Source organism: Urocitellus parryii, chromosome 1 (genome assembly GCF_045843805.1).
Source record: "Urocitellus parryii isolate mUroPar1 chromosome 1, mUroPar1.hap1, whole genome shotgun sequence".
NCBI lineage: Eukaryota > Metazoa > Chordata > Mammalia > Rodentia > Sciuridae > Urocitellus > Urocitellus parryii.
In genome coordinates, this window is record NC_135531.1 from 272,842,798 (window position 1) to 272,869,699 (window position 26,902).

Below are 26,902 nucleotides of genomic sequence, written 5' to 3' on the forward strand. Positions count from 1 at the left end.
AAAACAGGAAATATCCATGGCTCATCTCATATGCAAGATCCCATGCTAGGCTGCCTGGATTAATTGCCACAGGCAACACTCAAGTTGATCAATTTATTTCCTGCAACTCAATATCTTTAGACCTCCTGGAGCAAGCACACATACTCCACATTAACTTACACATGTCTGCAAGTAATTTGAAGGCCTTGTTTCCTGACCTTACTATGACACAATGTAACATTTGGTTCAAGTTTGCAAAAATTGTGCTCCTCTGGCGCCACTTGGTCCACTGCAGCCACAGGGAGTAAACCCCAGAGACCTCTCTCCTAATAAACTTTGGCAGATGGATGTCACTCACATCCCCTCCTTTGGTAAACTTAAGTATGTCCATGTTAAATTGAGCCTGGAAGAAAGAAAGAGACCACCGTGACATCCCCATTGGAGGGCACACAAGATAACCTGGGTATTATCAAAGCCCTAACAAATCAAGCTCTGACCATGTCACCTGCTGGAGACCAGAGCCCCGGTACCTTCTCCTTGCTTATGTGTGTAATTGTAACTACCTGCTGGAGACCAGAGCCCCGGTACCTTCTCCTTGCTTATGTGTGTAATTGTAACTTGCAACTCACAGGTAAGTGCACAACAGGTAAGTATGGAAAAGGAAGGGCCTCTGTCTAACAGCCTGATAACTCAAGGCTCTATGCTGGCCTGTCTGATCAAAATGGGCACATTTCAAAGATGGCCCATGGAGGGAGAACTACTTTGCAGATAGCTGTTACTTAAGGATGGCTGTCTGTGGGACAGTTCTCTTCTCATGGATGGCCTCTGGCACCACCTAGAGGCAAAAACCCTCCAGTGAGCAAAGTACTCAATGCCACTGCAAATAAAAAACCATGAGAGCAATCCACACTCATATAATCATGATCATGATCATGTTCTCTCTCAAATCTTGCAGAATACTTCCCAAGGACAAAATTCAGAAGGACAACAGGAGCCCCCTAGACCGACATCACCATAAGGCTCATGGTCCTCAGCCACAATTGCAACTGCCGCTCTTGCGGCTCTCCTGCACCTAGCCAGAGGGACCACACTCAACTGGGTGGAAACTACTCATGCTGTTGCTGGGACTTTAACTGGAGTTTCCTTTTCTCATGCATCAATGCAGACAAGGACTCACTAGATGCTATTATGCATCATTCTGTCAATCATCCCACAAGTACACACGTGGTGGATGGGGGATCCACTCACCTGTTGGTTTGGATGATAATGTATTGCCTTTCTTATTTAATACTAATGTTTCTTCTCGATGCCCTGTAACCTCTAACCTAATAGCACAGCACCCTTGGAATTTGTCACCCTCAGTTAGCCATACATGGGCCTTTACCATTTTTACTAATGTTCTGATGCAGAGAGGTTATGTAAATTCACAATTTGCCTTCACGATGATACTCTTTGGGAGCAGGGGATGGGAGGCATTACAGGTTATCGGCCACTCTCCTTAGAGGGAGAAGCAAAAGTAGTCTCTATCATGCCCTCTAATGCTAGAGACTCACGTTCTTGGCCACAACCCTTCCTGAAGCGATGCGCTTGGAAGGAATCTTAAAATACCAGTGAAGGTATACCCCTAAAAGCTATATCTTGGAGAGATTGTCTCTCCCTTTCCCGGCCCTGTTTCCTTTCTGATGAGCTTATCAGTTGGTTCAAGCCCTACTTAAGAGGTGGATGGGAAATGAAATTTTCAACAAATACAAATACAGTACTTTTCAAAAATTATAGAAATTGGGTAACAAATGCTCAAAATACAAAAGAAAGACAGGAGATTTTTTTTTTGCAATTAGGCAGACAATTGTTATGCAGTGCTTACAAATGTATAGATGTCATTCCTATTGTCACCATGGATGCCATTTGGTTTAATGGCTCTTTCAATAATCCCTCAGCTACCCATGCTACTCCAAGACCATGTATGTCTTAAGCCACCCTTCTTCTTTGTAACTTCCACTTAAAATCACAAAAATGGTCGTCTTAATTGTGATAATTCCCATTGTGAGTTAACCAATTGTTGGAACTTCTCCATCAAGACAGCAGTGCTAATGAGAACACCCCTCATGTTATGGTTCCTAATGGAGGATGACTCCTCCATTCAAGAGGTTCACTTTACAAAAGATATTTCCCTTTCCAGAATTAGGCGAGATTTGGAAATTACTGCTGCCATCATAGCTGCCTCCCTCGCTGCAGTCACAGCAGCTACCGACATTGATATAGCTTTGACCCAGTCCACAACAAATGCTGCAACCATTAATCAGGTAGTGCAGCACTCCATCAAAGCCCTGACCACCCAGGAGTGACTAAACCTGCACCTGCAAGGAGGTATCTTAATGTTACAACAACAGATTGCCCATATTGATGAAAAGAAATTGATATGCTTCAATTGAATGTTAGGGTACCCTGCAGTCTTCAATTTCTGTATATTTGTCAAACCCCTGTCTCGGTAAAAAATGTAACAGAAGCTCAACTTGAACTAGTAAATAGACTATAGGGACCTTGGGATATGGCTTTTAGAAATTTCACTATGACACTGCGTTCCCAGATTCTCAGTCTAAATGAAACCAGAGCAAATCTAATTCTTAACCCTTCAATTCTACAGCGGCTATGGGATAAATTGTCAGCTTTAATTGACCCCACTAACTGGATCCTTGCTGGCATTGGCATAGCTCTTCTTGTTCTAATGTATGTTCTTAAGATGCTTCCAAAAAAGGCTGAACAAAATAGAAATTAAGCAAGCTATGATAGTATATGCATATAAGGAAAGTCAAAAGGAGAGTAAGGAGTCTCCTTCATTTGTGTGGATGGCAGCTATGGATCGGATCTAAGTAAATACTAAGGGCCAATTATGAGGGATTAGGTCCTGAGTCTTGTCGCAGTTCTCCTTTTCGTCTGTCTCTCTGCTTTGCCCCAATACAACTTCCTTTTTCTCATCTGATTACTGTTTGCTGGTTCTATGGCCTCTCTCTTTCCTTTCTGAACACAGCCTCTCTCGCCCAGTGCTGTGAGCTGAGCCCTCCCTGGAGAAGAAACATAAGTTTCCCAAAACCTGTGACCAGAGCCGGGCCCCACCAGCAGGCGAGGGGATCCTAAGGCAGATGCTGGCGGCCACAGGGGCATTAGTTACCAAGGAGGCAGAGAACTAACCCTCGCACACTCCACATCACCCTGTTTGGCCCGGGAGGATGGCCGGTTAGTCAAAGACGGGTAAGATTTCTCAGGGAGGAACAACCTAAGACAGGCACCGTCGCAGAGGGGCCATCAGGAGAGAACTTGGGGGCCAACAGAGGTGAGGCACAGATCCTCATTCCCGCAGCTGGGCAAGGGCCTGAGCCTTCACCCCTTGTAAGGGAGGTCTCCTGCCCCCATGGCTGCTTTGCTCCCCACGCCCAGCTCAGATCGGGACCCAAATAACAGAGACCTAGCCAACAGCAGCGGCCCACTCGCCACAGCAGGACCACAGGGAAGGGGCAGCTGCAGGAAAGGGCTGGGTTTGGATGTTGTTCTTGTTTCCCCTTCTCTTCCTTACGCCTCTTTATCTGTAGTTCTGCACCTTTTTCTTCCCTTTTCTCTCTCCTTTTCTTCTCTTATCATGGTTCTCCTTTGGCTACAAATTTAATAAAAAGGGAGGAAATGTAGGAGTAACTCTCGGTTTGCAGCTAGCAGCTACAAGCAGCTCAGAGTGCTTGAAAAACCTACATCCTCAGTGACTGAGGTCAGCATTCCCAGGGGTCTGAGAGGCAAGGCCTCGGGGCATGATTCCCCCAACTCATAAAGTCCCCTCTCATAGGGACAAAGAGCCTACCAATCTGCCTTCCACCATGTAACAATATTTAAAGTTTCCTCATAATGCGTTTAATCATAAGATGATTGGCTTCTAGATGTTGTATAAGCTGCTTTGCTTGTGTATGATTGGAGGATGCGCCCTACCCGAGCCCAATATCAGTTGTACTCATTTCCACAATAAATGGAAGGTCGGCTGAGGTTGTCACCTGCCAGCTCTCATCAGCTCCCAGTGTCTATGTTTGGACTCCACACCCACTGTATCTGAGGTAGCTGAGTGACCCACAGCAACATACTAGGACACACCAAACCAGCCTGTGCCTGTACATACTCCCTGATGGAATTTAACATCTATCAGCCCCACTTTGTGTTATCTTATTTACCCCAAGAACATTGCTGCAGGAAAAGTATGGCAGCCCTGTTGTCAGCTCCAGATGAGAAAGAAGCCATCTGAGACTTGCCACGAGAATGTGGGGTGTGTTAAGAAGAGTATCTGAGAATCTGTTCTGTGTCTCCTCTCTGAATTAAAGGGACAGGGGAAGGATCCACGTAGCCATTACTCCAGGACACACTGCACATCTGTGTCTTCTTGTTAAGCTCATTCAAATTCAAGGCAAGCTTTGCCCAAGCCTATTTAGGAAAGCTTTCTGATGGTGAATAACACAGAACTTTAAAATTCTAAGCTGAAGTCACCGCATGTAAGAAAGGGAACACTTTACAGGGCAGTAATCACAGGACACCAGGCCAAGTAGGCTAGCACAAATATCCTGCAAAAGTCTAAGTGTGAAATAACTCAGACTCATGATTTTTGACTTAAAATACTAGGTAATATCAAAGGCCTCCAGTTTGGACTACTTTGCGCTTATAAAATGGTGTATCTGCCTGGTTTACCATCAAAGTACCAATGAGCATGGAAAAATCTTCTCACGTTTGTCTGGCCTGTTGGTGAAGATAACTGCTCTTTACAACTGTGGAGTCATCTTTAGTCCCCAAACTTATTTCAAAGTATCTTATTTGATCCTCAGAACAAACTTGTAATATGTTGAGGAAATTGAGCAGAGAAGACAATGGACCCATCCAAAGCTACCACAGTGAGGGTAGAGACAGACCTTGGCTCAGAAGCTTCTCTGGCATTATTATGAACCCCCACGATGCTGACCACCAACTATATATTTAAGTTATACATTTCAGTTAAAATATTGTGCTATCTCAATGCACATGTTTGTGTAAGAGATAAAAGACTCATATGAAAGGGAGAGAAAGGATTGTGGGACAGGAGGTTTTGTCCCCAAATAGCTTGTTTTTTTTTTTCCTTTTAAACTTCAATTTGGTACAAAAACAAAGAAAATAAAATTTTCTGTAATAGTTCAGCTTAGACATAGCTTCTGTTATATGAACTAAGGCATGGCTGTCAGTAAGGGAAACTTTAATGTACAAATTTATTAATATAAAATATTTTAATTTAAAGGGGCCCATGTAAATACAAACCTGGTCTTTTTTGTTGGGAGTGTGTGTACTGGGGATTGAACTCAGGGGCACTCAACCACTGAGCCACGTCCCCAGCCCTATTTTGTATTTTATTTAGAGACAGGGTCTCACTGAGTTACTTAGTGCCTTCACTTTTGCTGAGGCTGGCTTTGAACACACAGTCCTCCTGCCTCAAACTCCCAAGCTGCTGGTATTACAGGTGTGTACCGTTGTGCCTGGCTTAAACCTGGTTTTTAATCTCACCATTGTCAGCTGAATGCTCTTGGAAAAAAGCCATTTGAGTAATCATCTGTAGATAAACATTTCTTCTATCCATGAAGTGGGTGTTCCTGTGCATGCATCTTTGTCAACTTTTCTGATTGCTGACTTAAGATAAATTCTGAGGAGTAGAATTCCTAAATCAATGTTTGTTTTGGGTACTGGGAATTGAACCCAGGGGCACTTTCCCAGCAACCTCTACACCCCTAGGCCTTTCTTTTAAAGTTTTTATTTTGAGACAGTGTCTTGCTAAATTATGGGGACTGGCTTCAGCCTCCTGCCTCAGCTTCCCAAGTTCCTGGGAAAACAGGTATGTGCCACCATGCTCACAAATGGCATGCATATTCTAAAGATTGATGTGTGCTCCCATAGGATCCATAAAGGAAGTAGAAATTTATACTCAACATTTTCTGAAAGGTAAACACATGAGTAGAAAGCAAGGTAACAAAATATCCTAAGACAACCCCCCCTCCTTTGGGGGGTTCTGTTCTGTTGGCTTGAATGCAAATGCTCCTCCCTTTCCTTAAAAGGGATGGAGCTATGCAAAGCACTACTTCCCCTCTGCCACAGGGCATTCCTGTAGCAGGCAGTGTCCTCAAAGGAGGGCAGGGGCTCACTGGTTCATCATACTTCCTTCTGAGGCATTCCACATAACTTGTGAGTGAAAACAAAATATCATTGTTTGAATGGCTTAGAGCTCTTGTTGACTATGAGGTCTGGTATTTGTTCGGTTTGGACTGATTTTTCATAAACTGTAGTAGATTCATTGATAGCTCCACAATGGTGTGCTTCCCTTGCATTCTTGTATGCCGTTCTCAGTAGGAGACCGAGGACTGTGAGCAGAACCTGTGGCCCTGTTAAACTGCAGAGGTTGCACATGGTGCCAATTTTAATTGCTTGCAATATTCACCTTTGACTTTTGTCAAAATATAGGCATGCCCGGGGGAGTGTATTGTCATGTCAGCGTCAATGGTCACATGAGCATGATAGAATACAGAATCCGTGGGGTGTGATCCTTTCGTCCACCAGACCAGGGGTGCCAGGGCAGCATTACACACAATCCTTCTGCTATGTAATTTAATGGGCAAAGAGGAAAGAAAACACTGATACAACCATTGCCAGCTTGAAGGATAAAAGTAATGGTTTTATTTTTCAAACTAAGGTACTTTTTTTGTTGTTTTAATAAGAAAAACATGCAGCTATACCTTGACATCCAGGGCTGCCTGGGTCACCCTTAGGACCAGGTGGGCCACGATGGCTGGCAGGCTCACCTTTGCTTCCTGTGAGTGATAAAGTACACAGAACATTAAGAAAATTAAATTTAGTTTCACACAAGTGACTTAATAAATTTCATGTTTGTCTTTATAAACTATATTCAAAGTTTCCAGGGTCAGATTTTTTTTTAAAACCTACATTTTTTTTTTCCTAAAAATGGACGCATGATTTCATGGTTCATAATGATCATAAGAAACCATAATATTGATTTTCAAACTTAGGTTTCTTTTTAAGAAATTACTCCAGCATGGTGTGATTCTGTGATTATGTTTTAGAAACAAATGCAGAGATCGCCACTGCTTCAGATGCGGCAATCACATTTCCAGCTCTCTTACAAGGAAGCTCAGCTCAGTGTCCTTATAAAACATAATATGACGAAGGCGTGTTTTATTGAAGACTTCACAAGAGATGCACACCTAAAGGCCACTGTGGACAGTGCCTCCTGTATTCATCTCTGCTGGTCTAATTCCAGATACAAAGACTTACATTATAGCTGGGAGCCAGTTTAAGTGAGGGACTCAAAGTGGAGTGGGAGGGGAGAGCCAGACAATAGGAGGGGTTATGAGAGAATCAGGAAAGTAGTTAGTACCTGCCCACTAATGCTCTCTTCTAAGAGAGCCCACTCAGGCCTTGTGGCCATGATGCTTGCACCTGACCCCACTCTTAATCATGGTTAATTGCTCAAGGGATTGGGATCTGGTGTATGACACTCAGCCAGTCTTTCCTTGAGAAGTTGGAATTAAAAACTGAGGATTGGGGATCCTGGACTACTGGGGCAGAAACCCAGAGGATTATCATGAGTCGATCAATGTAGAACATGTTGGAGTACAATCCAACCATATCCAGAAAGGCCCCCAAAAGATACTAAATAGGTGGTGATGAAACCAGTTGGTAGAGAGATAAGTTAAAGAACCAGACCATGGAGGAAAAAAAAGCAAGACCCCATGCATTGCCTAAGGGCCTGAGCTGAGCATTCCAGTCTGACAGAACTGTGTCTCCTGTTGGTGGGTTGCTGAGATAGCTTTTTCTTTTTAGATTCATGTCACTTTACCTCCTTGCAAACATGGCCTCACACAGGTACAAAAGAAGCAAGAAGAGGTAGCTATGTACTGTGAAGGAGAGAGACAAAGGGACTATCATACACTCATCAGTGAGCACAGGAGGAACGATTTCTGAATGCTGAAGGCTTAAACCATCAAAATCAAATTTAAAATGTTCCTATTTGTGATCATTTCTGGAAAAGAGATCAAAGTGCTTTCACTGAATGAGTATGTTTGCTTACAGTAATTATCATTTATAAAGCATCTCACATGTCTTATCAGATTTGAGAAGATCTTAGGTGGCTCATTAATTAGTATTTCATGGTTTAAAGTTTTTTTTTATTTTAATTTGCATTGGAGGAGGAAAGGGAATTAAAAGGACAGTAGAATTAATTGAATATAACTTTCCTAGCCTTGTATTTGAACACACAACTAGGATTACTCGGCATCATGTACAACCATAAGAATTGGATCCTAATTAGAATAAGTTACTCCAGGTATGTATGATATGCCAGCATCCATTCTACTGTCAAGTTTATCTAAAAAAGAACAAATAAAATGAAAAACTTAGAAAGTATATTAAAGTAAATATATATCTGCATGTCAGACCTGTGAAATCACACAGTGAGGTTAAGGCTAAGGTTTAAAAGATGAACCAGGTTAAAATAGATGTAAAGAAATATATTAACTTACTGATATACCCAGAGTGAAACTATGAAAGCTTTTACGCAAACATTGTAATTTAAGATATTCTGATTTTTGTTTATCTGTTGGTTTGTCCTAACAAAGGGTAAGTGAAACATCTCTTTTTCTGAGAGTTTTTTTCCACCATTTTTAAACTTTCAATTTCACTTTCCCCCAAAACCTGATGAAGGTGCACTGTCAGTTGTGTTTACCAGGCAACATTAGTTTTGGCACGAGATAAACTGAGACCTGTGAGGCCGAATCCAGTCTCCTACTTTATTTATTTTGTAAATGAATTTTTATTGGGATCTAACCCTACCCCCTTGTTCACATCCTGGCTAGAGATGCTTTCATATTACAAGAGCACAGTACAGTAGTTGTGCCTGAGGTCAGGTCCCTCAGAGCTGATAGTTTTTATCATCTGGTTCTTTATTTGGGGGGAAAAATAAATTGCTGGCTCTTGGCTTATGTTAAAAACAATTATAAATTATATCTGGTTCGGGAAGCCATGGAACCCTAATAGCTGAGCTTATGAAGTAAGTCCTTAGAAGAAAGACTGGCTCCTGTGGGACATGGGGCTTCTAACCAATGGGGACACGGCCCACAGGTGTGGAGCTGGTCTCCTTGCACCCAAGCTGCCCCTTGGAGGGCTGTGGTTACTACATGTTCTGCTGTTCAGACCCCACTGAGGGGGTGGGAGCAGCCGAGAAGATTAGAGAAGATCTTAGGTGGTTCATTCATTCGTATTTTACCTTGGAATCTGGTTCAAGTCACTCAGCTGAGTCTGCAGACACCTCCTGTCTAGAACCCTTGGATCTGAGTGACAAATGAGAACCCTCTCTGAGGAGAGTCCCTTGGATGTTCCAGTTTGTCTGATACACTTCATTTATCATGCAAAAGATGACCATCCACAGTGTGCAAGCACCCAGGATTATGAGCTTGACAGGCATCTACTGTGTTTCCAAATCATACCTTTGGGTCCTCTTGCTCCATCAATTCCTGAAAATCCAGGGGGGCCTGGATAGCCCGGCTCACCCTAACAATTTAATGAAACAAAAATAAGACCTTACTTGGGTTTCCAATGCAAGTGGCACAGGTATGACAGGATCCGGTTATAATTGTCTGATATCAATTTGTTTTTTTGTAATTTGCAATGGTAAAGAAAATTGGAAGTGCATTGCAAGCATACTATCACATGTGTCTAGTTTTCAAAAGTCAATAAAACTCCTCCAGAATTAGAGCTATTAATGTCAACAATTAGGATACCATCCTCTATTCATGCTTACAGAACAGTAGTTGTACCATAAGACTTGAATTTTAGGTTTTGAATGAACAAATCAATATTAACTAAAATAGAATTAGAAGTCCTGTTATACCATAAACTTTAAAACTCCATTTTATCCACAAAGATGGATACTGAGTTGTTATACATTTTCAAGAAGTATGATACAGTCTACTACATTTGTTATATATTATGGTTCTCCAAGAGTATGTTACTTATGATTATGAATACCAAATGTGTTAAAGCAAAATATGATAAGGAGGATTAGAAATCATAATTTGGGTGCTTTTTCAGGATAACCTTTCATCCTGCTGAACCAACAGCCATGTGGCGAGTCTCTAAGGAGGTGCTTACAGCTGGCTGGAGTATGTGACTTGCTCATCTATAGTAGCGGAACCAGGCATGAGCATGGGTCAGGAATTTAATTTAAGTTATACCATGGCCTTCCAGAGGACTCCATGCCTCCTTCTGTGATCCCTTACATTCCAACAGCCTATGAAAGGGAAATGATGTACACTGGCCAATCAGGGCTCCTTATGGGATTCTAAGAGCAGAAAGGTTTTATTGTTTCCTCTCTCTTGCAGCAGTAAACCCTTACCTGGTCTCCTGGAAACCCTGGAAAGCCAATGATCCCTCTGAGGCCAGGTGAGCCTGGAGGACCAGGGGGTCCAGGAAGCCCATGCTGCCCATTTCGACCAGGCTCCCCTCTGTGGAATCCAGGTGGGCCATATCTTCCTGGCTCTCCTCTTCTCCCTTGCATTCCAGGACTTCCTGTATCACCTGATGAGAATGGAAGATTATAAACCTTTTGGCCAAAATTTTGAGCTAGACAATAGTTGTGCCAAAGGGCTCAGTCCTACTTTTAAAAGACGAAGTCAAAGGCATTGGAAATCCTGACTTGCACTAAACCACATCTCCATGGTTTTTGATGTCCATGACCTCACTGTGAAAGAGGCTGTCCAGGAACAGATTCAGGACTACCAGAAGAAGGACAAAGTGTGCAGGGTTATTGGCTCCAATACACTCACTTTGCAAATAAGGAAGAACTTAGCAGAGAAGTTGAAACATTTTCCCCTGGCAACTGGTCAAAGAGAGAGCCAAGGCAAGAACCCAGGCTTCATGCAGATTAAGCCTGAACTTGCTAGAAAACACAAATGTGGTTGTCAAAATCCTTTCTATGCAATTTTTCTAAGGACTAGCATCATGGCAAAGGGGTGCTTGTTAGAAAGACAGCATCCCTGGAGGCCTCAGGCCTGTGGAGTCAGAATCTGAATTTCATAAGATCCTCTGGTGATTTGTATGCACACTGAGCTCTGAGAGACACCAAAGTGACCTGGATATTGAATACTATTCAATTTAACATCAATGACTACAAACAGAAGTACTTTAAACCTGACTCCAGTAATTTATATGTATCTCAAGTTGATCCTAGTTTGGAATATCCCAATCTATCCGAATCTATAAATATGTAAGAGCTTTAGTTAAGTGTTAGCACAGAAAATAAAAAAAAAGCATCACAAAGTTCATTAATGTGTAATTTTATCTAAGAAATTATCTTTCCTGATCTCCATGTTAGTGTAAGAGTTCACTTGAATTACCTGTAAAGATGACATGCATGCCCATGTATAGAAGCACAACACAATAGTCAAACTATGAAATGTGACATATATACACAATGAAGTTTTATTCAATAAGAATTAAATTATGTCATTTGCAGGAAAATGGATGGAACTTGTTAACAGTACATTAAGCAAAATATTTCGAATTCAGAAAGTCAAGGGTCATATTGAGGTTTTCTCTCCTATGGAAACTAGAGAGGAAAATGGAAAAGAAAGATGAGGAGAGTGGGAGCTCATGAAAATCAAAAGGAGATCAATAGACAAAAGGAACCAGAGGGAGGGGAAGGGGAGGGAAAGAGGAAATACTGGGGAATGATATTGGACGTTACATAGTGATAATGTGTGCATGCATGCGTATGTAATAATGAATCCCACTATTATGTACAATAAAAAATATGGGGGAAAAAAGAAACCTTGAATGTTTGTTTACCTCTCTCTCCTGGGAAGCCATTATCCCCAGGAGGCCCAGGATCACCAGTTTTCCCCTTTGGGGAAATGATGGCCATCTCTCCTTCATTTCCAGGAGGTCCTCTTGCTCCTGTAGTAATGCCAGAGAAAAAACACACACCACACCTGTACCTTGTCTGTTGCTCACTTCACCCTCAGGTTACCAGCCACCATTAAACACTAACCCCATTCCACTGCACTAGAGTTGACAGGATGCACAATTTCACCAGCTTTGACCATCTGAAGGAAGGACTGCTCCTTCCGCATTCCTGTCCCTGCTGGTCCAGCCCCTTAGGGACCACAGAATGTCTGCTAAGTTCAGCCAAACAGGTCCCAGAGTCTTCAATGAGTTCAGACAGGTTTGAAAAACTCCAGTCTACAAAACTGTCTGTCTGTTCTGTAAAATCTGAATTGCTCATCTCTCATTTCTGGCTCCATCTCTTCCCCTTCATTAACACCCTCTGTTTATTTTCTTTACATTGACAGAATAGACACATGTTTTAATATGGTTTTCCAGAGACTTCCAAAAGGTAGGAAAACTTTGCCAACACTGTCCAGTGGCTGCTAAGCTCTTTGCAGTTCAGATCAGCCTTGGATGATTATTTATGTTTCAGTCAGAGTATTTGTACCATCTTGGTCAGCCACGTTGGACATTTCAAAAAGAAAATTTTAAAGAGCCTGTTTATCACCACATCACTGGCCTTCATCCAGTTTTTAATTTCTATTGGAATAATTGGAACTTTGCAAACATCACTTATCTAAGGTAAGAAAAGAGTGACTTTTAGACTCGTGGGTCGATGAAAGCAACTTGTAAGCTGGTAATATAAAACAAAAAATAGGAGGATGGGTCAACTAAAAAGAAGAGGTCATTTAAATGAAATATGAGACTATGTACCCATAGAGCTTTAAGGGCCAAAGTCTTGTTTCTAAAAATGCCCAAAAGTTCTTCTTGACACTGGAAATGTTACCTTTACCCAATGCAGCCTCAGGATTGAGTGGTAAAAGTAAACTTTGAGCCAGGAGGGATACAGGACATTGGAGTCAGTGCTCTTGAAACTTAATTTTTTTTTTCATAGTGATGAGACTCTTTCTTTAAATGAAACTTGGGGGCAACTGAACTCAAGGCACAGATGAAAATCAGCTCATTCTAGTCCAGAGGTCTGCAAACTACAGCCCACAGGCCACATCCCTCCTGCTGCCAGTTCTTGTACAACCAAGAGCTGGGAATGGTTTTTACACTTTTAAATGGTTGCAGGGGAATGGGGCAGGACTCAAAGACAGAAAGCACAAAACAATATTTTGTGAAAATCATATATAAATTTGTGAAAGTAATATGAAATTCAAATTTCAGTGTCCAGAAGTAAAAATGCCCTGGAAGATTGTATTTTACTTCTGTGTGTTGCCTCTGGCTTCTGCTCACCTGAAATATCATCTGTCATGCTCTTTACAGAAACAGGCTACCAATCCCTGGTTTAATTGAAACAGAAGTTGGGGGACAGGGGCTTCCAACAGCTGAGAAAGTTCTCTGAAACCCACCATCTATAAGTCCATGTGTTACGAACCACTGATTATTTTTTTCCTAATAATAGAGCAATTCATTTACCATAGTTGCAGGCAATACAGTTAAAAGGTAAGAAAAACGAATTTTGTTTAAAATTTTGAAACAATATACTGCAAAGCTAAAAAGAAGGGGAATCTAAACCATAGATTAGTCCCATTTTATTTTTCAGAGGTCATATTTATAAGTTCTGATCAAATACCAGAAACAAACATTGTGCCTGGCTGTGTTGTTAAGAGCACTTACCTTTGACACCTCTTGCCCCCTGCTCTCCCGGGAAGCCAGGCCAGCCCTTGTCTCCAGTCTCTCCCTTTCTGCCATGTTGTCCTTCAGGACCTGGCTTTCCTCTCTCTCCGGGAAAACCTACGAAGCCAGGCAGCCCCTGGGGTCCTGATGGAAGGAGAACGTGGGTTTTTAGGAAAGCATTGTAAGGCTGCTGTGGTTCTGGTGTCTGGGCTCTCGCAGTCCCTGGAGAAATGTGTACTCCACACCTAACGGAGTTTGCAGGGACAGTAAACAACCGTTGTCAACTCTACTGCCTTTAATAGCTCTGCTCCTTCACCCAGTCCTACTTTCTACCCTCCAGACCTGACATGGAGGCCCTGATGATTCTTGGTCCTGATCCCACAGGGCTTTAAGAGGACCAGGGGGTGGGCTAAGGATGAAGACATGCATTAACCCTGACCAAGGGCTGTATTGGTGACCAGTCCTCTGAGCTGAAGTGTTTGTGGGTCCTTTCCCCGTTTTCCTACACTAGGACATTCTGCCACTGGAAATAACAATGCAGGGGCAAGAAGAAGGAAGACATCATTACTAGAAAGACAAAGTCAAGCTGACAGAACAGTAAATTCTTGAGTCTGGTCATACAGAAGGGCTTTACTTGCCAGTGGATTTCAAGTTTATAAAATGGGGAGAGATCATGGAAAAGCACTATTTACCCTTTGGGCCTGGAAGACCAGGCAGCCCATCTTCCCCAAAGGGTCCTGGGATTCCTGGAGGTCCTGGGAGTCCATCTGCCCCTGGCAATCCTGGGAGCCCAGGGAGGCCCTTCATTCCAGCTGGCCCAGGAGGCCCCATATCTCCTTGCTGCCCTTTCCAACCTGGGGCTCCTGAGAAAAACCACAGTGAAGACAAGGGGTGAATGGAAAGCTGGCTTCACACATGTACAGCAAACCCATACTCATAGAAGCTTAAATTATGTATCTGTGGGCCAGGCGCCCTGGCTCACGCCTGTAATCCCACCAGCTTGGGAGGTCGAGACAGGAGGATCATGTGTTCAAAGCCAGCCTCAGCAAAAGTGAGGCACTAAGCAACTCAGTGAGACCCTGTCTCTAAATAAAATACAAGATAGAGTTGGGGATGGGGCTCAGTGGTTGAGTACCCATGAGTTCAAACCCTGGTACCCACCACCCAAATTATTTAGCTGTGTCCCATGAAATAAAAGCAAAACAATATCAATTAAAATAATGGAGCAACTTCTGATCCACCTAAGAATATGCTTTTCTGGATGCTACAAAAAGAAGGGGAGGTAATGTGAATAATTATTTAGCTGTGTCCCATGAAATAAAAGCAAAACAATATCAATTAAAATAATGGAGCAACTTCTGATCCACCTAAGAATATGCTTTTCTGGATGCTACAAAAAGAAGGGGAGGTAATGTGAATAAATATTTCCCAGGAGGGATGTGTGAAGATTACAAAAAAAAATTAATTGAAAATGGCTAGGCATTAAAAACGAAATTTTATTTGTCTGTGCTTTTAAAGGAGAAAAACTACTAGAACAAAATTGCTAGAAGAAAACTTTTCAGGTGCTTCTTGAAGCTCTGGCCAAGTGAACTCCAGGTAGGCTGTTAGCTGTGATGAGAGAATTATAGAAATCAGAGCAGCACCATCTAGCATTACTGGCATTAGAGATAAGGCTGTAGTGGCAGGTTTTGCCTCAAGCTTATTTAGATTTTTCAAGTGGGCACATCTTGCATTTGGACAAAAGCAATAACATGCTGCAATAATAGAACCAACAATCTGAATAATGAAATGAGTATCATATTAGAAATAGCCCCTGTTATGGTCTGAATGAGTTCTCCAAAATCCATGTTAAAGTTTAACTGCCAGTGGGATAGTATTGAAAGGTAGGGATTTTAGAAGGTGAATGTCATCAGGATAGAGACCTCATGACTAAGATTAGTGACTTGTAAAAGAGGTATGAGGGGTCTGGGGTGAGTGCTTGCCTCATATGTGTGAAGGATTGGATTCAATCCTCACTACCACATAAAAATAAATAAACAAATAAAGGTATTATGTCCATCTACAAATTTAAAAAAAATTGTTTAAAAAAAAGAGGTATGAGGGAGCTCTCCTTCATGCAAGCATACACCTCTGAGGAACAGATCCTCAAACCCCTGGTGCCTTGTCCTTGAACTTTCCAGGCTGCTACAGAGTTGTGGTTCCTAGGCTCAGCATCTCCCTCATTTAATGCAACCCACTGTGAATGCAGCCCCCCACACACTGTACCATGGGACTTGGGTGACATGGAGCAAGGACATAAACTAACATGAAACTCGGGAATAATAAAGTGTTTTGTCTTTGATTTGATACTCATGTTTCTGCTAAGATCCATAAGAGATCAAAAGAACAGATATTTTTATTTTTAAGTAGGGTAAACCACAGACCCCCTAGGTTTTCTCAACACCTGCTGACACTTACCTGGACTACCTGGAGCCCCAGGGAGTCCTGGTTGGCCTGGAATTCCTGGTACACCTCTCTCACAGGAATGACCAGGCTCCCCTGGGATACCTGGAAATCCAGAAATTCCTCCTCTGCCTTTGGGACCTTTCAGGCCTGGGAGTCCAGGAACACCAGCTACCCCTGAAATGATAAAATGCCTCCATGACATTCATGGCTTCAGACTACAGAGATGGCCTGTAATAAATTGTCCATGCATGTCAATCCTGGAAGTAAACTTTTCATCAGGACTCAGGGCTCAAATGAGCTAAATTTCTAAATGGATTTTTCTTATCATAAATGCAGTGAGCTCCAAATGAATGGAAAAACCAACCGTTGCTAAGTGAGTTACTTGATAAGGTTATGTGAGTGGCAAAGCAGTTACCTATGCAAATAAGAAACCACATGGTTCTTTCTGATTCTAATTAACCTCTACCTTTGCAGCAAGCTTTACACCAAATCTCTATAATACTTACAAACCCAATTTGCACTGTATGAATTTGCATTTTGTAAGAGATTTTATCACTTATACTGTCAAATTTCTATACTGGAAACACAGTTCGTCATCTTCCGAAAGAAAAAGAAAGGCACCATAATTCCATACCTGAGCCTAAAAAAATATATTTTTCTGTTTTCATTGTATTTTGGTTCGTTTGTTTACATTTAAAAAATAGTAATGACAGTGCATAGCTATTGGATTATTAAAATAATTTGTGAACAATGCACATTAAATCTGCAAATGTTTTCTGCCTGTTGTAATCTTTACAAATATGATTTGTAATAATAATTGAAAAGTATTTCTTGAGCGTGTGTGCGTGCGTGCGTACATGTGTGTGTTTTACTTAACTCTCTTCATTGTTTCCAATGTTTCTTGCACTATGGATAATATGAGAGCATTTGTATAACATTCATCTTCTATTGAACATTTCCCTTGGATACAGTTTTTAAATGAGAAAGTGGTATTATAGGATCTTACTGCTTTTCAGGTTTTTTTTTTTTTTTTTGCTTGTAAGTATTTCTGAATTACAAACTACCATGTAAGCTCCCTGAGGGAAAAGACAGGGACTTATTTCCTCAGTCCCCTCCATCTGCCCTATACAGTTGCCCCTGTTATCCCCAGGGAATTGGTTCCAAGACTTCCTGTAGACACCAAAAGCCACAGTGACTCAAGTTCTTGTTATTAAAATGGCTTGGTATTTGCATATAAGCACACACTTGCTCCCATACACTTCAAATCACCTCTAGACTCCTTAGGATACCTAATACAATAATAAAGGCTATGCCAATAGTTGATATACTGGATTGTTTAGGAAATTATGACAAAAAAAAAGTTCTGTACATATTCAGAACAGGGGCAGTTTTTTTTTTCCCCTGAATATTTTTGGTTGATGGCTGGCTGAATCTGAGAATGAGGGGTGTGGATAGAGAGGACTGACTATACTAACCTGTGCTAGTGGATACCTAACCAACACTGGCACAATTAGGAAAGGACCCTGAGCAGCATCTGGTCTGTAGAGCACACTGAGATCACCCTCACCCAACTCGGCGAAGTTGTGACCCACATGTAAGGGGTCAGAAGTTTTAAGACTGGTGACCACCTGAAGGTGGTCATTTTAATGATACCTCCCAGAGTATTTTTATATATAAAAACCTACAAACTCCACGCTGGATCCTGGAAAATTCCTTAGTGATTTCAGAAAACGCTGTGAACCGGTGTCCAGACCATCTTCCCACCTTGAGTTTCACTGCCTGACCTGCTCACCTGGACTACCTGGAGCCCCAGGGAATGGGGCTACCTGCGGCCAGTGTCCCCCCACCCTGTCAACACTGGCAGACATGCATTGTTGCTGTGTGGGAATGAGTTGACCCAGCCATGTTCAGCTGTCCTGCACTTGAAAATAGCCAATAAAAGGCCAAGGCGACTGAGGGGGTGCAGGTTGTGTGAAATGTAATCAATGCCTACCTGTGAGGAAAGGTGCTGGTGAAACATTTAGATTCTAGCTATCCAAAGAAAGATAGTCTAAACGTTGTTCAGGGCCTGTTCCAAATCTGAGCTGGAGACCTTAGGGCCCTCCTACCTTCTGCCCCTGGGCATCCAGGTTGGCCTTTGGGTCCTTTCATCCCTGGAAGTCCTGAAAGACCTCTGTCTCCAGGGGGTCCTGGGGGGCCAAATGTAGGATCTCCCGGAATTCCTTTCTGACCTTTCGCTCCAGGTGGCCCAGGAAGGCCCGGGGGCCCAATAAGGGAGGATCCCTTTTCACCTCCCAAGCCTGGATCACCCATGTCACCACGAAAACCTATTTAACAACAAAAACAGTTAGTAGTTGTGTACCAGTGTAGCACCAATGCACATAAGAAGACTGATATTTGATAAAAACACACTTCTAAAATTTACAGGAGTATGGACTTAATACTTAGGAGAAGGTTAAAAGGAAATCCTTAGAGAACTTAGTAGGTAATGTTGTTGTTTTTTTTTTTAACACCCTTAGTAGGGAGATAAATTAAACTTTGCATTTTCTATAAGCCAATGACATTTCCCTCATTGCTTTCTTTCTCTGGAAAACATTCTGTCTGGACTGAGACGTTTCAACCACATAATAAACACGTAATAGCCTATAACTCATGCTTCCAGGTAGAAGGAGCCTTGACGTTTATAAGATTATTATAATCTACAAATTATCCCAACACATGTAAGGGTCTAATTTATCAAGATAAAAACATTTCCCCATTACTGAGGAACCCCTAGAACACTTTCTTAAAGTCACCCATTTTTAGAAATATTTAAAAGTTCCCAACAGACATTCCCAAAGCAGAGAAGTACTTCATTTACCAGGTGGACCTGGTATTTCTGGTATTCCTGGTTTGCCCCGTCGGCCTTTCTGCCCATCCGGACACCTTGGTCCAGGAGCCCCCGGAGGACCTGGAAATCCCTTCGGACCTAAACAATAGCAACAAAACACAGGCTCAATAAAAACACAAATCAAATGGGAACAAAGAGGGTTTTTTTTGTTGTTGTTTCTTTCTTTACATTTATGTCTCTTTTAGAATATTTCTATTTTATGGAAGCAAAGATATTGCCTTCTCTGGTTTACAAAATTATTTTATGAACCATGTCCTCCAAATAAGTATTTTGTAAAGTGATTTTGTTAAGGTACTTTCTCAGCAACTGTACTGTAAATGATTCTTCCTGAAACTTTTTGTATGAATATCACCATTGAAATGAATTCTTGGTATCCTCCTTTACCTTGTCTCAAACGCAAATCTGCAGGCCTAATCTGTTCTTGTAGGAGGGCCAGGTGATGGTCAGTATCTAACCTGGTGAGAAAGCACCACAATAAAGGCCAAATTTATTTCCCTGCATCTTACTGCATCAATCCATAAGTGAAGCATAGGCACAAATGCCTGCAAAAGGAATTGAGATTTTATTTTAAATTGTTTGTGATTTCCTGCTAGGAGATATCTCAGTTAATATAACCTACAAATTGTGAGCTTCAAAGAAAGGCCAACTACCAACCTGAAGTGTGAGTGTTCACTTTCCTTGAAGCTAAGGCTGGTGAAAACAATGAAACGTTTTTTATCCATTCATGACAAGGTATGAAGAGGAAATGAATGTTCATTCAGTCAGTTACCCAGCAGTTATTCACTCCGCTGATAAAAAGAATCATACTTCTACACTCTCACCATTGCCTTAAGGTTGATGGAGTGTACTACCTCCTGCCTTTTGACGTGGGGCTTGATTGGCTTTGGACATTAACAGCTATTATGCAATACAAAGCATGAAGGCAGCCTGTGAATCTGGGCCTGTCCTCTTGCGTTTCTGCAGTCACATGAGGGCTCTGCAATGGCTGTGTGCTGCAGAACTGGACTTAACTTGGAGCCAGAAACCAAGCCAACAGACTCCATCTTAGATCAGTGGAATCCCCACCAACCTATAGACCCATAAGAAAGAAAATAAATGTGTGTCCCTGTAGCTCACTGAGATTTGTCATCATTGTGATAAAAGTAAATGGCTCTAGAGGGCAAGAGAGAGTTGGGCACCATTTAACCTTTAGCTACTTTTTGTATTGACGTAAGACAAGAAAAATCACCTTTAGAAACTCTGCTAGTGCTTAATGAGTTGATTTAAGTAGACTCTAAAGAATAAAAATGAATTTGGCCAAATCCCTGATACAGATTTGGCTTTAATTCAGCTAAGAACAAGTGATTGATTCAAATGAAGCAGATGCATGAAAGTGCAATCAAGAACACAAGCATGTGGGATTTTTCAGAATATGTCTGATCAGAAGCATGTCCTCTTGGAAAATTGAATGAAGTGAAAATCACAATCAATAAACAAGTGATCCTCTTCAGAAAAAGGAAGAAAAGGAAGACACAGCTTTAAAATTCTCAGAGGACACTGTAGCTGATATGTGATTAGATCAAGGTAAATTCTGTGCACCAAAATTTGAAAAGCCCATTCAGAGTGTGCCCAAGCCAGTAGGCTAGGGTTCCAGCTATAAATTATTCCAAATGCTGTTTTCCCCTAGTCCCATTAGCCCTTAAACATTATGATAATTTTACAAATATTCTAACTTGATGTCAAGATTTGCTATTGGTTTATCTGTCTTGCTGGTTCTTTTGCTCTGGAAGTGTATAAGACAATAACTCCTCACAGATAGTACCTGGAGGTCCATCAAAACCCGGAGAGCCTGGCCTCCCAGGATAGGTTACATTACAAAGGATGGTGTCACCTGGAATGAAAAGAAGAGAGTCATTTACATAACTGCAAGGTGAGTCCCAGGCAAGGTAAGCCTCAGTGACAACTTGCTTAAGACCTGTTTCCCTATATGTTGCACATGTAGAATTCAAAGGAATACCTGAATGACACTTCCAAGTATCATTCAGTATATTACTTAAATTGCATTAATCCAAGCTGGGCTCAGTGATGTGTGCCTGTAATCCCAGTGGCTCAGGTGACTGAGGCAGGGTGATCACAAGTTCAAAGCCAGCCTCAGCAACTTAGCACCCTGAGCAATTTAGTAAGACCCTGTCTCAAAAACAAAACAGGCTGGGGATGTGGCTCAGTGGTTGAGCAGCCCAAGGTTCAATACCTGGGACCAAAAAAAAAAAAAAAAAAATGCTTTTATATCGAATTTTGAGAACTATCCTGAAATCTGAATTTCAGCTGTCTGAAACATTATCAGCATAATGAATATAAGAAAGACACTGTTTCTAAGTATGTGTCCATAATCTAGAAAAAACCAATATGCTCACAGATCCATAGGCATCTGTACTAACAGGGCCTTGGTATCTAACATGACAGAATCAGAAGCTTTAACAAATCATGAAATAGCACAAGGTCCCAAAACAGAGTTGAGAGTTGGCAACTTGTTTGCACAATATAGAATTATACAAATGAAGAGACTGAACTAGACACCAATAAAGCTACCATTCAGTGAGGGCCTGCCATGTGTAGGTACTTTAAATATATTGTCTTTGGTTCTTTTAATGACTAAACAATGTAGCTGTTATCATCCCCATTTTAATTGATGAGGAGAATAAGACTTCAAGCCTGTGCCTCGGAGTTCCAAGATCCTACTAGAACTGAAGGTGTCTCTTTTGTAAAAGGAATATCTCACAATTTATTACTACATATACTTTCAAATCCAAAACATACAAGATGAGTACAAAAATCTGTCACTAGCTCTGCATGACATGGCAGAAACTAAGGGAACAGTGTTTGATAGAGTAATTGCAAGAATAGGAATGTATTAGCCTCAGAAGTTACTGAGGTGGCCCATTCTATCTAGCACAGTGGGGAAAAAATATCAGATGAATAAAAATGATGCACCAGGCACAATGGTGCAGTCTGTAATCCCAGCGGCTCAGGAGGTTGAGACAGGAGGATTGTGAGTTCAAAGCCAGCCTCAGCAACTGTGAGGTTAAGCAACTCAATGAGACCCTGTCTCTAAATAAAATACAAAATAGGGCTGGGGATGTGGCTCAGTGGTTGAGGGCCCCTGAGTTCAATCCCTGGTACCCCTGCCTAAAAAAAATGATGCTGGAGTTTTGGGGGTCATTAGACTTACATCTTTATCATGTACAAAAACTTACACCTTATCAAATACAAAGGTATTTGTTAATCTATATTGTCAAAGCAAGCAACAAATATTTATTTTATTTTAAAATCTCAAAATTAACAATGTAGGCCAAGATATATGTACATTATAAAAGAAATTTTAAATAAACTTTCTTGGTCACCTTCCTAAAAGTTTCAGCTATAACCCTGAAAATCATTTTATTCTCTGAAAGTCACACAACTGTCAAATAAAATTATCCTCTTTTTTTTCTTCCCAGAATGCTTACAACTGGTTTTTCATGGACAATGATTCTTTTAAATGACATACTAGTGTTTCTTTTATTAAAATATATTGCATTATCTCAAAAGATAACAAAAAATAGATACTTTGAATATATATATGCACATATGTGTATAATTTTAATATAGTCAAACTATATGAGTTTATACTGATAAATGAATGAAAAGCAATTTTAGTATGCCAAACAAATAAGTCAATAAAGATAACTAGGCATTTTAAGAATTTGCATTAAATATTGATTGTATTGCAATCTTGACTACCTGCAAGATACAGAGAGTGCCTGGGTAGAATTTTATTTATCTAATAAGCCATACCCATAATCACTTTGCCCAGCAGAGACTCACTATAGCTCTCACAATTTCACTTAATATTCTGCCACAAAAGCATTCAAAATTACCTTTCTGCCCCTTCAAGCCAGAGGGCCCCCTCAAACCTGGGTGGCCTGGAACTCCTGGTGGACCTCTCTCTCCTGGTGGACCAGGAAATCCGAGTCCTGGAGGCCCCACAGGTCCTGCTTTCCCAGGGGAGCCTGGTAGTCCAGGAAAACCTTTACCACCTGGGGCTGCATCTTCATGATCCCCCTGGGAATGTTTACATCATAAATCAATTACCAATCTTTGCAAGTCCATGAACTCAAAAGTAGTCATTGTAGGCTACAGAAACAGGTAAAAAGTTCATTAATTCCAGGAGACAGTTATTCTGTAGCAAGTATAATTTAAAATCATTCACTTTGATTCTTCCAAATATTTTACAAATACATTTTGTATATTTACTCACATATCTATGATATGAATGTGTGTGCTATCCCTCAAATACACAAAATCAGGTGCATGATGTACCTTAAATACAGAATAAAGATTTTATGTAGAACTGCTCTCTAATATCAAATATCATACAATTTAGAAATAAGTAAATCAAGGGATGTGGTGGGCTTATGAATCAAGTGATTTCTTATGTGTTTGAAATTGTTTGCCCGCATTCTTATGTGAAGGTACAGGGGTACACTCCATCACCCTCTGTATCTGTGGGCAAAGAATGAACAAATCTTTTCCCCTTCTGCATGAGAATTTGACCTTTGTTTGACAGTCTAGCTCTGTTTTTCTGGAAACCTGATAACAATTAGATTATCAACTGTATTCCTAGGCAACACTGCTTACGGTAAAATGGATCCTTGAATGCAAAGTTTGCATCTGGCCTGGAGGGACTTAAACACCTGTGGGGAGTCTTTACAGTTGATACTTCCCTGAGTGGTAGCACCTATAAATGTCATGTCTGCAAGCTGTGAGTGGAGATGGCACCCCATGGAACATGAGGCTCTCAAGTCAGGGCTGCTCCCGCACCCGCCATATGCAATTTCATCTTCTTGCCACTACTGAATGAACAGCTGCAAGGATTCTCAACTGTGAGGGACACCTGGCACTGTCCTTTGGCAAGTTGAGAGTCCTATTTTCCAGTGTCCTAAGTGTCCTGACCTCAAAGTGGTCTATGATAATCTTGTGGGTCTGAATTGTTTCAATTAATCTAGGAAGAACCACTTTCCCCAGTGTGTGTTGCAGAAAAGTAGATGTTGTAGAAATTCCTCTCCCAATTTGATCTGTAAATACATTGCTTTTTCCACATTTACATGAGTGCATTAGGACAATTGCCATTTGGTTTCCAAATGGTTTAAGAGGAAGAATGAATAAAGCAACAATTACCAAACCTAAAACAGAGATCATTTATGTACTTGATACCAGCCAAAGGCCATAAAAGCTATAAACACCACTGAACCCAATTTTCAAGCTCTGTCTCTTGTCCACATGTATTTGGTTGAAGGGGTTTCCTGTAAAATCAGATCATGGCCCTTCCTACTACAACACTCTCTGTGATTTCTCATCACATGTGGCCAGCACATTTTGAAATAAAACAGACTGAAACTTTCATTTCTATTTATCCTGCTTGACGGGTGGATAACCTTGAGTGACATACCCTAAGCCTCCATTTCTTTTCTGCAAAACTGGGAAGATGACTGCCCTCCATTAAATTGCTCTTACCGACACCCCAGCCCAGTCCCTGTGATACTATATTGAGCTGCATCTTGGTACATGGAAAAGGAGAAAAAAGATGTGTGTGTGTGTGTGTGTGTGTGTGTGTGTGTGTGTGTGTGTGTGACTGTGTGTGTGTGTGTGACTCTGTGTGTGTGTGTGTGTGTGTGTGTGTGTGTATTACAAAGGGAAATAAGATGGCAGGAGAAGTGCACATACCCGGGGTCCCGGATCCCCCTTTTCTCCAGCATGTCCATCCTGACCATGTTGTCCGTGCTCTCCTGGAAACCCTGGGGGCCCATCAGGCCCTCTTTCTCCTTTGTGCCCTAGAAACGGAGGCCAAAGAACATTTGAATTCTTATCAGCAGGGATGTAAGTAGAAGGAAAACTTGGACTAAAGATTAAAACAATGGCTCAACCCTTATGTGGGTTGGAAGAGTTTCCTGAGTGTCTCAGTTGTTGACAGTCACATTAACCATGCCAAAGCCAGAGAGGAAAATGACAATTGTGTAACCATTTGAATCTCTCTCTTTCTCTCTCTCTCTCTCTCTCTCTCTCTCTCTCTCTCTCTCTCTCTCTCCCTCTTCCCCTCCCTCCCTCCCTCCCTCCCTTGTTTGTGTGTGTGTGTGTGTGTTAGTTACTGGGAATTAAATCATTTTATCACGGAACTAAGTACCCAGCCCTTTTTATTTATTTATCTTGAGACAGGCTCATGATAAATTGCCTAAATTGGCCTCAAATTTGTTATCTTCTTTCCTCAGCCTGGAATCACAGGTATGCACCACCTAGCCTTTCACATGTTGTTTAGGTAAGTCAGTGAATTACTTTCTCCCCAAACTGCTCCATTCTAAGTGTCGGTTATAATTAAAACACTCTGAACTAACACAGGAGACTATAATGCAGGAGCAAAGAGAAGGCAATTCAAAGGAGGTTTGGTTTCAAACCCAAGTTCAACTACAATGAGGATTTGAGTATGTGACTAAAGAAACATTGATGTTTTCAAGTAAGACAGGATATTTGGAACTAAACATTCACACTGCTCTATGAAGGGCAAGAAATATTTTTTAGGCAATCTCAACAGTCCTAAATTATACAGAACTGAAATAAGGGAAATAAAAGCAAAATCATGGACCATATGTCATTCATAAATGTCTGGGGGATAAGTGACTGATCCTACTCACCTTTAACTCTGGATACAACCATGTCACCCTTGGCTCCTTTGTCACCAGGGCGTCCCGAAGCGCCAGGTTTTCCCTTGGTGAAAAATAAGAGCAATAATGAGATTTGTTGTGATGGATCAAAAGTTATTCCCATTCAAAAGTCACAAACATTCATATATATCTAATCTCTCTCTGCTTTCATCCTAAATCTCTTGTTGAAGATTCTGGCTTGTCTTTCTTAGTCTTGCTTCCCAAGGTGGTCCTACCTTATAAAAGGCTTTCAAAGTACATGTGAAAGGCAATCAAATCTAAATAAGGTCCATACCTGAGTCAATAGAAACTCATTAGTGTTGATTTCTTAAGCTTAGCAATGTGTGATGGTTACATAAGATACCATGGGGGGGTGGGGAGCTGGGGAAAGATCCATGGAAACCACACATGATGGTGCAAGCTCTTGTGAGTCTTTTAAAAATCACCTTGGGGCTGGGGTTGTGGCTCAGTGGTACAGAGCTTGCCTAGCACATGTGAGGCACTGGGTTCGATCTTCAGCACCACATAAAAATAAATAAAAAGAGGTATTGTGTCCATAAAAAACATACCTTGGGCTATGTTCTGTAGACTTGAGAGCAAAGAGGGTGAGTTAAACAAAAACATTGCCACAAAGCTGAAGGCAGAAGTCTGTCATGGAACATTGAATGTTGGGGAAGCTGAGAAGCAAGAGCAGGAAAACAGGCCTTGGCCTGCACATTGCCTCAGTCTAGCAAGGAAACAGCCAGGTCTGACAGGTGAGCTCAACACCTTTGGCCGTCCCGTTGCCCCATGTGAGACCACTTTTTAAGTGTCACATATTACTGAATATCAAACCACCTCAAAATTATGGAAACCTCTTCTTGGTATATTAGGCAGCCACACGCCACATCAATGCCCTTGTAAAAATGCTACATGTAGCATAACCTTGTGCATCTAGTGACCTGGAGGATAAAAAGCAGGGACAGGGGGAGAGCCTGAGTAGACCCTGGGTGCCGCTCACATGGGTGCTGCTCCTTTGTCTTATTTTCATACAGTCTAAAACCATGTTCAAGGCTGCTTCATTTTCTCTTAGTTGGCCACTAATTTAGAAGCTGTGAGCTGTAAATGGGAGGAAAGGTATCAGTAAGGATGAGGTTCATGGCAGCGCCGAGCA

General features: G+C 41.5%; 1 protein-coding gene and 1 non-coding gene across 2 annotated transcripts in view; one reads left to right on the plus strand and one right to left on the minus strand.

The window, feature by feature from the left end:
- Col4a4 (collagen type IV alpha 4 chain) overlaps positions 1–26,902 on the minus strand; it is a 114,086-nt gene that overhangs the window by 34,010 nt on the left and 53,174 nt on the right. Inside the window, exons 22-34 of the mRNA XM_077790975.1 lie at positions 25,741–25,813; positions 24,779–24,885; positions 22,933–23,116; positions 20,838–20,906; positions 19,007–19,114; positions 18,255–18,473; positions 16,159–16,320; positions 14,394–14,564; positions 13,702–13,845; positions 11,881–11,988; positions 10,430–10,611; positions 9,522–9,585; positions 6,756–6,830 (exon numbers count right to left, since the gene is read on the minus strand). Of these exons, the coding sequence (XP_077647101.1) occupies positions 6,756–6,830; positions 9,522–9,585; positions 10,430–10,611; positions 11,881–11,988; positions 13,702–13,845; positions 14,394–14,564; positions 16,159–16,320; positions 18,255–18,473; positions 19,007–19,114; positions 20,838–20,906; positions 22,933–23,116; positions 24,779–24,885; positions 25,741–25,813 (1,666 nt within the window). The remainder of the gene's footprint in view (positions 1–6,755; positions 6,831–9,521; positions 9,586–10,429; positions 10,612–11,880; positions 11,989–13,701; positions 13,846–14,393; positions 14,565–16,158; positions 16,321–18,254; positions 18,474–19,006; positions 19,115–20,837; positions 20,907–22,932; positions 23,117–24,778; positions 24,886–25,740; positions 25,814–26,902) is intronic.
- On the plus strand, positions 21,841–21,972 carry LOC113197302 (small nucleolar RNA SNORA66). The gene has a single exon (XR_003302673.1). It is a non-coding gene; the product is annotated as a small nucleolar RNA SNORA66 (small nucleolar RNA).